Genomic DNA, 14,464 nt, shown 5'->3' with positions numbered 1-14,464 from the left:
TTTGCAGTTAACATGCATCTTTTCTTCTCCACCTGTTTTTTCTGACCATGCAGACTCAACAAGCATTTCACTGTCCAATGGTCAAGCCTTAACTTTGCAAATTCTTGTAATGCATTAGTATTGCATTCTTCTCATGGGCATTTAATAATTTGGACTTTTCAGTCTGGGTTAAATCTCTTTTTTGGCTCATTTTAGCTGTAAACGAAAACATGCCTAATAATCCTGCACACCTGAATATAAGGAGTTTTTCACTTCCAGCCTTCACGGACAATTATATATCACATATAAATGATTAAACACAAAATTAACAGTAGTTATTAAGACTGATGTGGTGTGGAATTGGTAAAATGTGTTTGGAAAAAAAATATGACCAGAATATCAACATGCCTAATAATTCTGCACACAGTGTATACACTATGTGTTTACAATAGTTTGTCATCTTTAGTTGCTAAATGTTGCCACTGTATTCAGATAAATTAAAGTTCAGTTCCTGTTTTGTGTGTCACTGGTGGTGTCCCCAAACGTAGTATCAGTCATTTTTGTACTTGTGTGGACATTTTTAGATCCGCATAAGGAAATCACACAGAATGAAGTGTTTTGAGAGTGTAAAAATGCCTGTAGTTTTGTGTGAGGTGTAGGTTTAGGGTAAGAGGATATAAAATACAGTTTGGACAGTAGAAAAGTCATTACGCCTATGGGATGAACCCATAAAACGTGTTTGACTTTATATTGTGTGATAAAGGAGTGAAATACTTAAATATATGAACATAAAACTTCTAATAACAAACGAATAAATAAAGTTAACATTCGCAGCAGTCAGCACGTCCTAACAAATGGCAAGTCTTACATTTTATCGATCTTTTCTAAATTACAGAGTAATTATATTTGTCTATATAAGCCTGTAGTGTCGTAATATAAGCAAAACAGAAAATCAATGGGCATCACAACTGTTGAATGGAAAGTACGTACAATGAGAAAGGAAAGCGTGATGACGCTGACAAATGGGCGTGGTGAACGTTGATAAAGCTTGTGCTATAGGGTGGAGTGACGAAGCGTCTCCTATGAGATCTGACTGCTGTTTGCGCAACTGTCGGTGGAGAGCGCAGTCTGACATCGCTGGGAGGGTGAGCTGCTTTATTATTTCCACTTTATCGAGAGAAATACTGCAATGCATTTATAAAATACCTTTCCAATTCAGACTTTGTTTAAGTATGTTGAGAAAAACGTATATTTAAAGCCGTTCTGTTGGCTCGGTTCTTTGTGTTCCCGTGCGCAATGGCGCAGCCGGCTTTGTGTTTCACAGCGTTGCGTGCGCCGTCTTTCATTTCTCAATGCCGAGTTTTTATCAAAATGAGCTCATTCAGACGCATTCTGTGATAGTGCTAGCGGCAAAAGGGATAATGTTGAATCTGAATGTCATTTTTCATATAAGGCCTGAATACAGAGAAACAGCCGCTGCTTATAACAGCCGTTATTATGAATCATTCAGCTATTTATGAACTGATCTGCGTTCTGTGGTAATTAATGCTGCACGAACACATGAACACAAGAGCTTGCTTGAATTAGCCTGTAATGCCAAGCGACTGAAATGAAATGATATAGCTATTAATAAAACCGTGGTAAATTGATTTTAACCATAATGTGACATCACAGGATATGATACAAAATGAAAACATTCTGATATCCTGAATAAGTACAATATACATAGTACATAGTATGAATTATAAGTTGACAGCAGTTAAAATAACTGCAATATCTACAATATTTTTGTGTTTACCATGGTAATTTTTGAGGGATGTTTACATCAATTCATTTAAAGGTAGTTGGCAATGTAAATATAATAATAATAATAATAACAACAAATAAAAAATATTATAGGTTAAAATTTAATAAATATTTTAGATGTTATTTCAAATAATAATTTATTTAAATACTGTAAAGTGGCTGTTTAGTGTTAAACATTTACATATTTGTGACCCAATGATAAAAAGCTATTTATTATTTATGCATAATCTGAAAGCTTTCCATTGATTTATGGTTTGTTATGACAGGACAATATTTGGCTGACTATTTGAAAATGTGGAATCTGAGGGTGCAAAAAATAAAAAATATTGAGAAAATCACCTTTAAAGTTGTCCAAATGAGATTCTAGGAGTGCATATTAATAACCAAAAATTACGTTTTGATATATTTACAGTAGGAAATGTACAAAATGTTTTCATAGAACATGATCTTTACTTAATATCCTAATGATTTTTGGCATCATTTTGACTCATACAGTGTATTTTTGCCTTATGACTGGTTTTGTGATCCAGGGTCACATTTAGTCTCTTAACTAATATAAGCTGCATGATGAGAATTAAAAGGTGGATTAAAATGTTTAAAAACATCAATTTGTTTGATGTTCATGTCAGGTGTTGGACATGTGATGCACAAAATTCCTAACAATTGAATTCTTTTTCAGAAAATGTCCTGTTGGTTGAGGGAACAGACTTTGTTGCTGGCGGAAGATTACATCAGCTTCTGCAGCGGGATCCAACAGACGCCTCCCAGCGAGTCAGCAGAGGCCATGAGATACCTGGCCAAAGAGATGGAGCAGCAGCACAGAACCAAATTCCGATCTCTCTCCAAGGAGTTCCTGGACACCTGCGGATCCGATCCCAGCAAGTGTCTGCAGAGGGTCATGAGGGAACTGGTGGGAGATGGGAAACTGAACTGGGGGAGGGTGGTCTCCATCTTTACTTTCACTGGAGTGCTGGCCAGTGAGCTCCTGTCCAGGGGAGACAATTCGGAGTGCTCCCGGAGACTGGCCGAGACCATCGCTGACTACCTTGGAGGGGAAAAACAGGACTGGCTGGTGGAAAACGGAGGCTGGGTAAGCATCGGACAGAGACCTTTGTGCTAGTAAATGAGGGTTTTACAGACATTAAGAGCCTTGACGTGTAGGTAGTAAAAAAACCCAGTGTGATTATCAGGTTTCTACTTTAACATTCAGTGAGGGTTTTTTGCGACACCAGTTTTGGATGATGTGAAACTGCGTGGGTGTTTAAAGTGCATTGCGTTTGATCTTTCATGTGTGCTTTCAGAAACCCAGCCTGTTTTGTACAGTGTTTGATACCACAATCTCTTTGAGCCTTTCCTACCTGTGTACTTCAATGTTCACATTTTAAACTGTAATTGGAAGCTACTGCAGCGATATGCCGGTCTAGTTTTTGGAGCAGTGTTCAGTGGATCCCTTCTTGTGGCTTCCATGTTTTTGTCAATTAGAGAGTGACACAAGCCAAAGAATCCTAGGAATGCTTGTGGGGAAGCAGAACTGCTCTTTAAAACACTTTTAAACAGGCTCTCAAATGTTTCACCGAGGACTGTGTGGGCGTCCAGTTCTTCAGAATCCCAGGCACTGACCTATGAAAGCAATACTTGTTCCAACTCTAAGTACCCTCAATAACCCCAGGAGATGTTGTTTATTTATGCACACTGATATCTGCACACATGATTCTGAGGAATGTATTAGTCAGCCCAGTCAAATGCAAATGTTGTAGCCATATTCTACCACAGAAATGCTTCTGTTTAAAATATTTGCGTCTAATCGATGTGCTTTCTGTGGCTTTAAAAAATTTAAGCAGAATAGTATAGGTGTACTGTATGGCACCATCTGATTTTTGTAACTGCGCATGCACAGGTTGCATATGCGCATTTACTTGGTTTTGCACTAATCGGTTGTTCCACAAGGTGGCAGCACTGGCCCGAGCCGCTGTTTCACTGTAGAAAACAATTACCAAAAAAAGTACTCTTAGGCTGCAACAACAACAGACACTGGACAAAGATGAAGCTTTCTAGAGTGCATGTTTCAACCAAATGGATTATACTTTTTTTAAAGGCTGTGCATTTAACAGTACACATGCATTAAAAAAACTGAAGTAGACTTTGGGTTTAAAGGTGCAGTCACATTAGTGAAATTTTGTTGTCAAAAAGGCCCATTGTTGATTAGTCATTAGTGTAGCAATCCATGAAGCACAGTCACTTTCAAATTAAGCAGATGAATCTGCATGTCCGACCTGAACCTGTTGCGAGAGCAAATTGACTCCTGATTGCGTGGATTCCTATTAAAATGACTGTGAAAATTCGCAGATCAATGGTAAACTGCAACTTAAATGATCAGAGAATTACATCATACATCACCATGCAGAAGTCTGTCATTTCAAGATTTTGGAAGATTGAGTTACAACGTTTTGATTATAAATTATACAAAAATAAATAAATAAACCATATGTATGGATGCATTATTAGTGCAATAACATGCATTTAGAAAGGCATAGCACGTAAGACTTTTTTTTATGATTTCTTGCCGAGACCCGTCGGATTGCATCCGCTGTGGGGATGTATGAAGGACGACAGCTCCCATGATTCCACACTCAATCACGGTGTCATCAAACTACACCTTTGTTTCATTGTTTGTTTTGTGCCCTCTAGTGGCAAAAATGACATTGTGCCTTTAAAAGAGTAGTTGAGCTGCAATTCTTATATATGCGAATTTTCAAAAACCTGCTTTTCTTTTGCATAGAATTATATAGTAACCAATCTGTCAAGATTTAAAAAGCCGTCATAAAAGTAGTCTATACAACTTCTGCTTGTTATATTTCAAGGCCGAAGCCATATAAAGTTGTTAATTTACAGGAGCTAATATTGTTTGGCATCTGACGTGCCATGTACATGAATGAGATTTGAGAGCAAAGAGGAAGGTTTTCAGTCTGTTCCTCACAGAATGACTTCAGAACACTTGGAATATCATGCACAAGTCATATGGAGCACGTTGTCTCTCTTTCACTTTTGTTCTTTGGAAAAGAGTACGTACCGCACTTCTTCTTTGTGTCCCGCAATGGAAAGTCACACAGATTTGCAACGTCATGAGGGCAAGTCAGTAATGACATAATGAACCAACCTCGAAACCAGTTTCATCTTGGTCTAATCTACTCTTTTACAGTGAAGTCATAAGACAGTAAATCTTGCGACTGCTGGCTCAAGTCAAACGGCAGCTTGTATTTGCATGAATAAAGAGTTTGCGAGGCCTTTTCTGTCTCTCTTCCCTATTTTCTCTTTCTCTTTTATTTGGCAGCTGTTGAAAGCAAAGCCAAAGGCCACTCAGCCATTTAGTCTATTGTGTTTACCATACGGTTGATCTCCATGCTTCACTCAGAGTTTGTGCAGCATATGATTGTGAGCTAGTGCACCTGGACTCACTTTGACCAGTACAGCAGGTGTCTGTCTGAAGGCAGCTGCTCTGCCCGACTCCTCAAGCCTTCTGCTGTTTGTTCGAGTAACCGGGTGCAGTTACAAACAGCAGTTACGCCCGCCTGTGCTTTTGCCTTCTGCTTCTGAAACGGTCATATCTACTTTTAACCTTTGAAATGTCAGTTACTTTCTGAAACTGGTACACTATTTCACAGAAAGTTCACAGAGCCTAGAGAGTAATGTCAGAGTAGAGGTGTGAACACACAGAAACTTTAAAGGTCCTCATAGCAACCCGTCAAAATAAAAGTTTGGTTTAACTTGAAGAAATTGTGTCGCGGCAGTAACCTCGCGGTTAGCTCGCCGACATATAACGCCGTTGCGCTGCGGGCGTCCCGAGTTTGAATCCCGGCCCGTGGACCTTTCCCGATCCCACCCCGTTCTCTCTCTCCCACTTCGCGTCCTGTCTAACTACGCTGTCCTGTCTAAATAAAGGCATAAAATGCCAATAAAAAAACCTTGAAGAAATTGTCAGAAAGATACTACTATTGTGCAGTATGTAACACTACTACTGCTACTATAAGAAATTCTAAAAACTTTTTAAGAGATAATCACGCAACATTTGGTCCATGTTTACATTTTTGCCAATCAAGCAAACATGAGTATCAAACACGTGCATTATCCAGTGCTCCACAGCTCTGAGAAATATTTCATGTGAATATTAAAGATGCATGTGCCGTTCCTTCCGAGGGCAGGGTTATGTAATTCTCTCATATGTTAGTGAGTAAGTAGGCTGTGCTGTTATATAATATCTGTGCACATTGTTGAGATTTTTGCTGTTTTGTCTGAGGAAAAATACTGCTTTAACTGGTGAATGAAAGTGTGAATCTCACCCTGATCTGTCTTGTGTTTTGTAGGAGGGTTTCTGCAGGTTTTTCCACAACGCAAGACAGCTGAACCAAGAGTCCTCGATGAAGACGGCACTGTTCGCAGCAGCAGGAGTGGGTTTAGCTGGTCTAACCTTTCTCTTAGTACGCTGATGATTTTAGGTTTTCTCTTTCTTTCACACAACACACCTGCTTTCTGTTTTCTGTCATACGGCAAAACATCAAAACAGCTCTGGTCTTTAGCTTTTTGCACATTTTTTTTTCCAAGTCCACGCCTGTAATTACAGCAAACAGTCATTCATGTTGATTGTACACTCTTCACATGGCCTTCAGGAGGAAAGAATAGAAGTTGGAGTTCTTTGCATATCTAACATGGTGCTTTTTATTTTATTAAATTGCTTTTGTCACTTGTTCCTGTGTAAATCATGTTAGTTTAGATAGTATTTACAGTTTGTGAAAATGACACCACAGTTTATTGTTTGTAATGTTTCTTTCAGTCTGTAAACAAGACGCCCGCCGATCGCAGTTGTGTCAGAAACCATTATACTGCATTAGAGATTTTGTAATGACAGAGCGATCTCTTGGTTAGACCACTGTTTGCCTTGTGGTTTACACATGATCATTTACACCTTTGGGATATTTCTCAGTTTCATCCTGGAAGTCATTTGTCTGAAAGGTGCTAGCTTGTTTGGTTCCAAGCATCTCTGTGATATTCTGCCCATTGTAAGTTTACGTTGTAAATTTATTTATTTACCTTCTAAGAACAAATTATTACTATTTAGGCAATTCCCAACAATTGACAAAACATTATATTTTTGCATTGTTTTATTTATTAACTTCTTAATAAAATAATTTTACTGTGAAAACTACTTTGTTTTGTGTTGTAAGATGTAAATAAGATGTTGTTTCTGATTGCTTTTGTAAGTGCCCACATATTTTATTGTGTCCTGAAATTTTAAATGGCAATTCATTTTGCGCTATCGCAGAGCCCCTAAGCTCCAAGGGGTAAAAGTCTACCTAAAACATACAGAAAGGGTGCATTTAGCCACTATATAGGGTCATCTGAAACCTAAAATTCAAATTTTACAAACATGCATGATGCTCAAGTGTTCTCTTTCTTGGGGTTTCAGAAAGCAGGGTTAACATACTGTCATATAAACCCCAAACTCAGCTGATTTAACACAAACTTTATTACATGCAGTTATAGGTTCTAAAACCACATCTATTAGTTCAGTCATATTAAAGTATGTTACCAGTGAGATGCATCTGAAATCACATCCCTGTTGTATATTATGGTTATGAAACACTTTTGCACTGCAGTTCCAAAATTAGTACAAAGTGAAACAATGCAGTATTAGAATGTTACAACTAGATGCTTAGCAACAGACAACCAGTCGCATGCCTCACATTCACATGTTTTCAACGATCACAAAGTGTGTTTAATTTCGAGTGTTACATCTATTTGTGAAACTGAAAGATGATCCCTTTACTTATCCAACAACCTACCCAGGTGTGTGGAATAACCTACTTTCTGGAATTCCCCCAGGTCAACATGTGTTTACATTGTTTAAAGCTTAATACCTGAATAACAACACAGACATTTGAAGTTAATTTGTTCTCTTTTGAGTACTAAGGTAGGTTACTCAGAAACAACAACAAAAATTATATTGCAAGACTGCCCACTTGCAATGCATTGGTCAGGCATTTGTGTCTGCCTTTGCATACTTGAGTATGTTTTGTGCGCACTTTGGACTTTGTAAAAAATCCCCTCTTAAACGCAAACAAGTCCCACTGAAGAGAAACTGGATACCATTTCGCTGACTATCATATTTCCAAACATGCTGTGAACCCCTCTGTAGCACACACGCTGAGAGAGTCAAATTCTGTTGAGTCTTTAGCAAACCAGCTGCAGTCATACATGAAATGTTCCGAAAGAGAATCCGACGCTGGCAGCAGATGTGAGACAGTCTGGAGTAACGCAGCATCCCAGTAGAAAAAGTTTTTGCTAGCTTGCCTGGTTTAAGTTCAAATCAAGTTCATCTTAGATGTTCCTCCTAAAATTAATGTGGATGCAGATTATTTGTTCTTTGGAAGAACCAAACATTTGAAAAGCAATGTTTGAGTTCATAATGAGATCTGTTACTTGTGAAGTACAGACTTTGATATCTTGGCAAGCTTAAGGAAAAATGAGACTACACTGAGATTTCTTTTGAGAGAGACTCATGTGAGTCCTTCTTTTTCAGAAGGAGCATATGGGAAGCAGCCTACACAAACATCCCCATTTGCTCTCCATATGATGTCACCACTGTCTTGGTCAGGAGAAACATTATTTCATATAGGTCATTGAAAGATCATAGTGTGCAAAAATGCATCTGCCAACATAGCAGTGTTGCACTGCCATTGTTATAGTCAAGATTACATGTTTGCTCATCTCTTTCTGCTCTTTTAAACCTAGCTGTGTTGGTTTCCAGTACGGCTGACTTAGCAGAGCACTCCAGCTGTTACATTTAACAAATGCTGATGGTACAAAGTAGAAATGCACAATAACAGATGCTTTCTGCTGTGAACAGTTAAAGGAGAAGTCCACTTCCAGAACAAAAATGTACAGGTAATGTACTCACCCCCTTGTCATCCAAGATGTTCATGTCTTTCTTTCTTCAGTTGTAAAGAAATTCTGTTTTTTGAGGAAAACATTTCAGCATTTTTCTCCATATAATGGACTGATATGGTGCCCCGAGTTTGAACTTCCAAAATGCAGTTTAAATGCAGCTTCAAATGATCCCAAATGCGGTTGTAAACGATCCCAGCTGAGGAAGAAGGGTCTTATCTAGTGAAACGATTGGTTATTTTCATTAAAATAATACAATTTAAATACTTTTTAATCTCAAACGCTCGTCTTGTCTTGCTCTGCCTGAACTCTGTGTATTCTGACTCAAGACAGTTCGGGTATGTCGAAAAACTCCAATTGTATTTTCTTCCTCAACTTCAAAAATCATTTCAAAATCATCCTACATCGCTGCAGAAGTATCACAGTGTTTGCAAAGTGAACATGCAAAGAAGATCAAACACCCTTAACAAAAAAGGTAAAACAGTGATATAGGATGATTTTGAAGTTGAGGGAGAACATGAGATGGGAGTTTTCTGACATACACTAACTGACATGAACCAGAACAAAAACAGTCCAGGCAGAGTAAGACAAGACGAGTGTTTGAGATTAAAAACTACATAAATTGTATTATTTTTATGAAAATAACCGATCATTTGGGATAATTTGAACCTGCATTTAAAGTGCATTTTGGAAAAGTTCAAACTCAGGGCACCATAGAAGTCCACTATATGGTAAAAAATACTGAAATGTTTTCCTCAAAAAACACAATTTCACAAAAAAAAAAAAAAAAAAAGAAAAAACACAAAAGAAAGACATGAACATCTTGGATGACAAGGGGGTGAGTACATTATATGTGAATCTTCGTTTTGGAAGTGGACTTCTCCTTTAAAGACTAACACCAGAGGACTGGTGTTATATTATGCTGTATAGAAACTGTCCTACCAGGGTTGCCAGGTTTTCACAACAAAACCCACCCAATTGCTACTCAAACGCTACCTCGCGTTTCGAGGGGGGTTCGGGGGGGATAAAATACACTTTTTTTTGTCAGGGTTCCCCTGGTAATTTCGTATTTCAAGGGCTAAATCTGACATTATTGGGGTCGCTTCAACCCGCGGACATCAAAAACAACCCGCGGCAACAGTGTTAAAGTAGCCCAATTCCACGGGAAAACCGCAGACTTGGCAACACTGCGTCCTACATTTAATCTAAGACCATTTATGTCCAAATACCTGCAGCACTCCTACTCTGCCACAAGGAAAAGTGCCTGACATTGCCCTTAGCACTCCACGTCAGTTAAATGCATTCCTTTTTCATCTCTGTTTCATTCATTTTAAATGACGTCCTGCACCATTATTTCAAATTCAGGAACTGTAAAAGTCATCACAGCTCATTTCTAAATAACACACAGCCCTATCTGAAATATGTGTGATAGCTGAATGACTGTCTGTGTCTGTATTTACACAGCTTTACATTATCTCATAGTTTGCATTGATGGGCTGAATTTGTCAGTGCTTTGCATGCGCTCTTCCGATTTAGCCTGTAGATCTGATGTGGGAACCAGAACAAGGATGTATTTCCTTCATTAACAGCTGGTCTAGACTTTTTACATCGCTCTTTGTCTGTGTTGGGTCATGTCTGCATTTGCTTAAAGTTTCATCTACAAGCCAGTGCACTCAGGACAAAACATACTTCAGAGCATACTGAAGTAAAAACAGAACCGATACATTTTGCAGACAGCATGAACAAAAAATAATATTTGTGCGTGTATATTTTTGCACATGGTCTGCATATGCCTCCTGCAGAACTCTCCCTCATCATTCATCTTTATTCAGCTTCTTTCTTAACATTTCTCATCATGCCTAAAATCATAACATCAGTTTTCTCTTTGAAGTCATTCTTCAGATACCTGCATCAAAGTTCTCTTTGATGGTATTTGATGTAACTGGTTCTGCAAAAACACGTTGGTCCTGAAATCACGCTAGTTTCTGTGTGTGGTATAAAACACAAAGAGACAGCGGTATGAACTGCTATTGTTGGTTCTATTCTGGTAATCATTCCAAAACTCACTTCACCCAGAGGAAAGTTATATTGCTCAGAACATGCTTCTGAAAATGGTATTTGGTATTTCCGCAAAATATGCACTGTTTGCAAATCTGAGGATCTGCATCCATGATTCAGTAGTTACAGAGGTTTTCTTCTCAGTACAGGGCATAACCACCAAATAATATTGTTACCCTCAATATCTGATATGCTTGAAGCTGCCCTGTTGCACTCCATTACACGCAGCTTTGTTGTGACACGTTCTCACGCCCGCCTCATCACATATTGATGCTTGGTCAGGACCCTTTAGCATCACTTTTGGACGTGCAGGGTCCTCCATTGATTTAGTTGTTTGCCTTAATTTAATGGTTTGCATGCATTTGAAAAAATATAAATAATTTTATATAAATGTATACTTTCATTGGAGCACCTAAACCCACGCTTACCCTAAACTTACTCACTTCTTAACAATATAAAACATGTAACAGGCAAATATAAGTACAGTCACAAGTATAAATTGCAGAAACTGACCATAAACAAGCAGTATAAAAAGATTACAAACAAGTCGTGTTGCATTCCGAGTCTTCTGAAGCCATACGTTATCTTTATGTGAAGAAGAGAGTAAAACATAAGGTTTTAATCGCTGAAAATGATCCTGCTTCAAACGCGCTCACATCTCATTCAAAAAGATACTCCCGAACATTAGCATGACGCAATCGGTCACGAGACACACGAGAGCCAATGGCATTTCACAACCAAGGCTGACGTAACGCTTATTCTGGTGGGTGGAATTTTTTACATTTGTTTACGCACAAAACAGACTGAGCTTTACGGCGAACGGAGACGAATCGCGTCTATTCCTCTCACTAATCAATCGTTTTGCCTCAGAAGATTTGGAATATTAATACTTTTTGAATAAATTATGACTGTAGCTGTATCTGCCGGTTATATATTGTGTTTTATTGACAAATGGTAGGTTTAGGGGCAGGGGTTGGGTTATGTGCTCGTAAATGTGTAAATAATGAAATGTAAATAAAACTTGTGACTGTTTACATTGAAAAAAAAACCATCACACCCCAACATATATGCAATAACAGCAATATTATTACCCAATGTATAATTTAATCATGATGATAAAATTCGCAGTGCCTTTTGCGTCAACATTATGACGCCAAGGGTTTCTTATTTAAAGCAATGAAGGACACTGCATGTCGAAAAATGACACTAAAGGGTCTTGACCAAGCATCAATATGTGACGAGTTGGAGTGAGAACGTGTTGCTTTGTTTGTTTTTAGGAAGACAAATTCATTTAAATCTACAATATCACAATGACTGAGATGGCCAATCAACTCAAAAAAGGCGGATGATACTGTTTAAAAAGCCAAACATGAATAGACTGCTGCGGTGATGATGTAGTGATGTTTTTGTAGCCCAAAACAGAAGTTTGCATCACCCTGGTTTCCTTAACAAAAACCCAACTGTATTTTTCTACTGGCTTTGGGATTATTGCAGGAAATTAGCTCTGGGTTGCCAGGTCTGCATAACAAAACCAGCCTAAGTGGTTCTCCAAGTCAGTTTATCGGGGGTTAGAACCTCCTTCTAGGGAGTCCCGCCTTAGTCAAAATCTAAAAGAACTAAAAGAACAACCAGCAGCAACAGTATAAAAGTAGTTAAATTCCGCGGGTAAATCATGGACTTGGCAACACAGTGACCGGCAGAAGTTTATGATTCTCACACGCTTTGTTCATCATGATAATCTTCACAAATGAACACAAGTTTTATGGATTTTGAGCTCTAAATATAATCACCAGATTTAAAATGTTAAATATAGAAATGAACACGGTTGCATGACTTAAACATCACCACCGTTAAATATCCATCCAACACTTTCCATCAAAGATTGAGTTGAAATAGAGTGTGAGGCTGTGAAAGTGGACTAGTGATCAGATGTTTTTACTGTTTGTTGTGACAATGTTTAATTTCCCAGACAACCTCTGTAGTGTCATTGCATTGTTAGCAACTGCACTTTTCAAGTTGAAGTTAAAAAAAAACTGCAAGGTGAGAATAAAACGTGACAGTATCTTGAGCTTGTGTTAACCACAGACCATCTTACAGACATTTAACCAAAAACACTGACTTCAGGAGGATGGAACCAGAAGAGATAAAATGCAAACTTGTTTTTGGGTTCATCCTACCAAAAATCTTCATCCTCGCAGAACGTGAGTCTGCAGGATAAACTGCATTTAATATCTGACAACCAAGATATAAATGCTAAATGACTTGCAGTGATGTGATGCAAGCTGCTCTTTTTGTTTTTTTGTTTTTTTTGTTTTTCAAAAGTAGGCAATCATATGTCATATCTGAACAAAAAAACATCAACAGATCTGTCATATTATGCATATGACTGAGTGCATATTAAAATGTTATTTGCAAAAAAAGTTCAAGTTGAATGCTTTGCAATAAATTAATGTTTCCTTTTCCTTAAATCCCATTAAAGTATTCAATTAATCGTTTAAAAATTCCAAAATAATTAAAAAAAAAACTTAAAAATGTTTGAGAAATGCAACACTGTTGCCATTTTTCATGCTCAAGTGTCAGATTTATGATTTTCACCTGCCTGATGAAGACATGCATGAAAATCCCGTAGACTTGCATTGTCAGTGGGACCAGAATAATAAAGACTCTTGACTTGAACCAATAGTTAGGCCTCTAGAAACCACCCAGTAATCAACTAAAACCACTCAAAACACCCCAGCATCCACCCGCAGAACACTAGCATCATGGTCACACAAGGCGGCACCAATTACATTTACCTAATTGAATGTAAAAGTCTATTCAATCAGTAACTATACATGCATATATTTCACGTAATGCACGAATAATGCACAAAAGCTAAACCGCTGATTCTCAGCCAGGTTTCTAAAGCCCTCCAGCAGACATGCTTCATGTGCAGTGTTGGGGGGAATGTGGTTGAGACCACTGAATAGCATTGAGTATAATTCTCATTTCAGTTTGCACAGCTGATGGTTGCTGAGCTGAACATGACGGCTTCGGTCTAGCACTGTGAGATGTGGAGAGCCAGAGCGCTTTCCTGTTACAGTTCTAAGAATTTCTACCAATGAAAGCGCTGAGCTGTATCCTGTTCTGCTTCTGACATCACAGACGTGACTCGTCTCACCCTTTCCTCTAAGATAAGTCGCACTCACACTTACAGCAGGCAACACTTAAGCTCGCAAAAAGTACACCTCAGACCTTGAAATGAGATGTTTTACAGCGCAATTAATAACGGTTTTGCTATGTCATTTTCAGTTGTCGGTGTTCAGGCGACGTGCAGCAGCATGTGTGTGTGGCTCTCCCCTGTTTAAAGGCTGTGTAATTATAGGACTTCAGGAAAGAACCAGAAGTACTGAAAATGAGCTGGAACAATATGAACTCGGCCCAGCCCTGGGATCACGGGACTTTATCGTCCAGACAGGCTGGTGGTCTTATCAGCTCGTTTTTACAAAACGCAGGGTGGGCCCTTATCCTGACAGACATTCCTGTTGTATTTCAGTGCGAAGAACAATCTTAGAGATCTCCAGTTTGGACTTGTGAGGTCAAGAAGCTGGAGACATGAGAGGGAGCAGAAGTCGTGTGGGCACAAAGGCATCGTGGGAATCTGTTCTTAGTGGTCAAACTGCAAAGCTTGAAACCTTAGTAG

General features: G+C 38.5%; 1 protein-coding gene across 1 annotated transcript; it reads left to right on the top strand.

Annotated features, from left to right (window-relative positions):
* The first annotated feature begins 1,033 nt into the window (after positions 1–1,033).
* Positions 1,034–6,632, top strand: bcl2l10 (BCL2 like 10). Its single transcript, XM_051134853.1, has 3 exons — positions 1,034–1,124; positions 2,465–2,875; positions 6,147–6,632. Exons 1-3 carry the CDS (start codon positions 1,062–1,064, stop codon positions 6,267–6,269), a joined length of 597 nt encoding a protein of 198 aa, XP_050990810.1. The 5' UTR covers positions 1,034–1,061; the 3' UTR covers positions 6,270–6,632.
* Positions 6,633–14,464: the final 7,832 nt, after the last annotated feature.

This window comes from Labeo rohita, chromosome 18 (genome assembly GCF_022985175.1).
Source record: "Labeo rohita strain BAU-BD-2019 chromosome 18, IGBB_LRoh.1.0, whole genome shotgun sequence".
NCBI classification, from domain to species: domain Eukaryota; kingdom Metazoa; phylum Chordata; class Actinopteri; order Cypriniformes; family Cyprinidae; genus Labeo; species Labeo rohita.
Note: the sequence above shows the minus strand (reverse complement) of the source record. Positions and strands in the feature narration are given on the sequence as shown.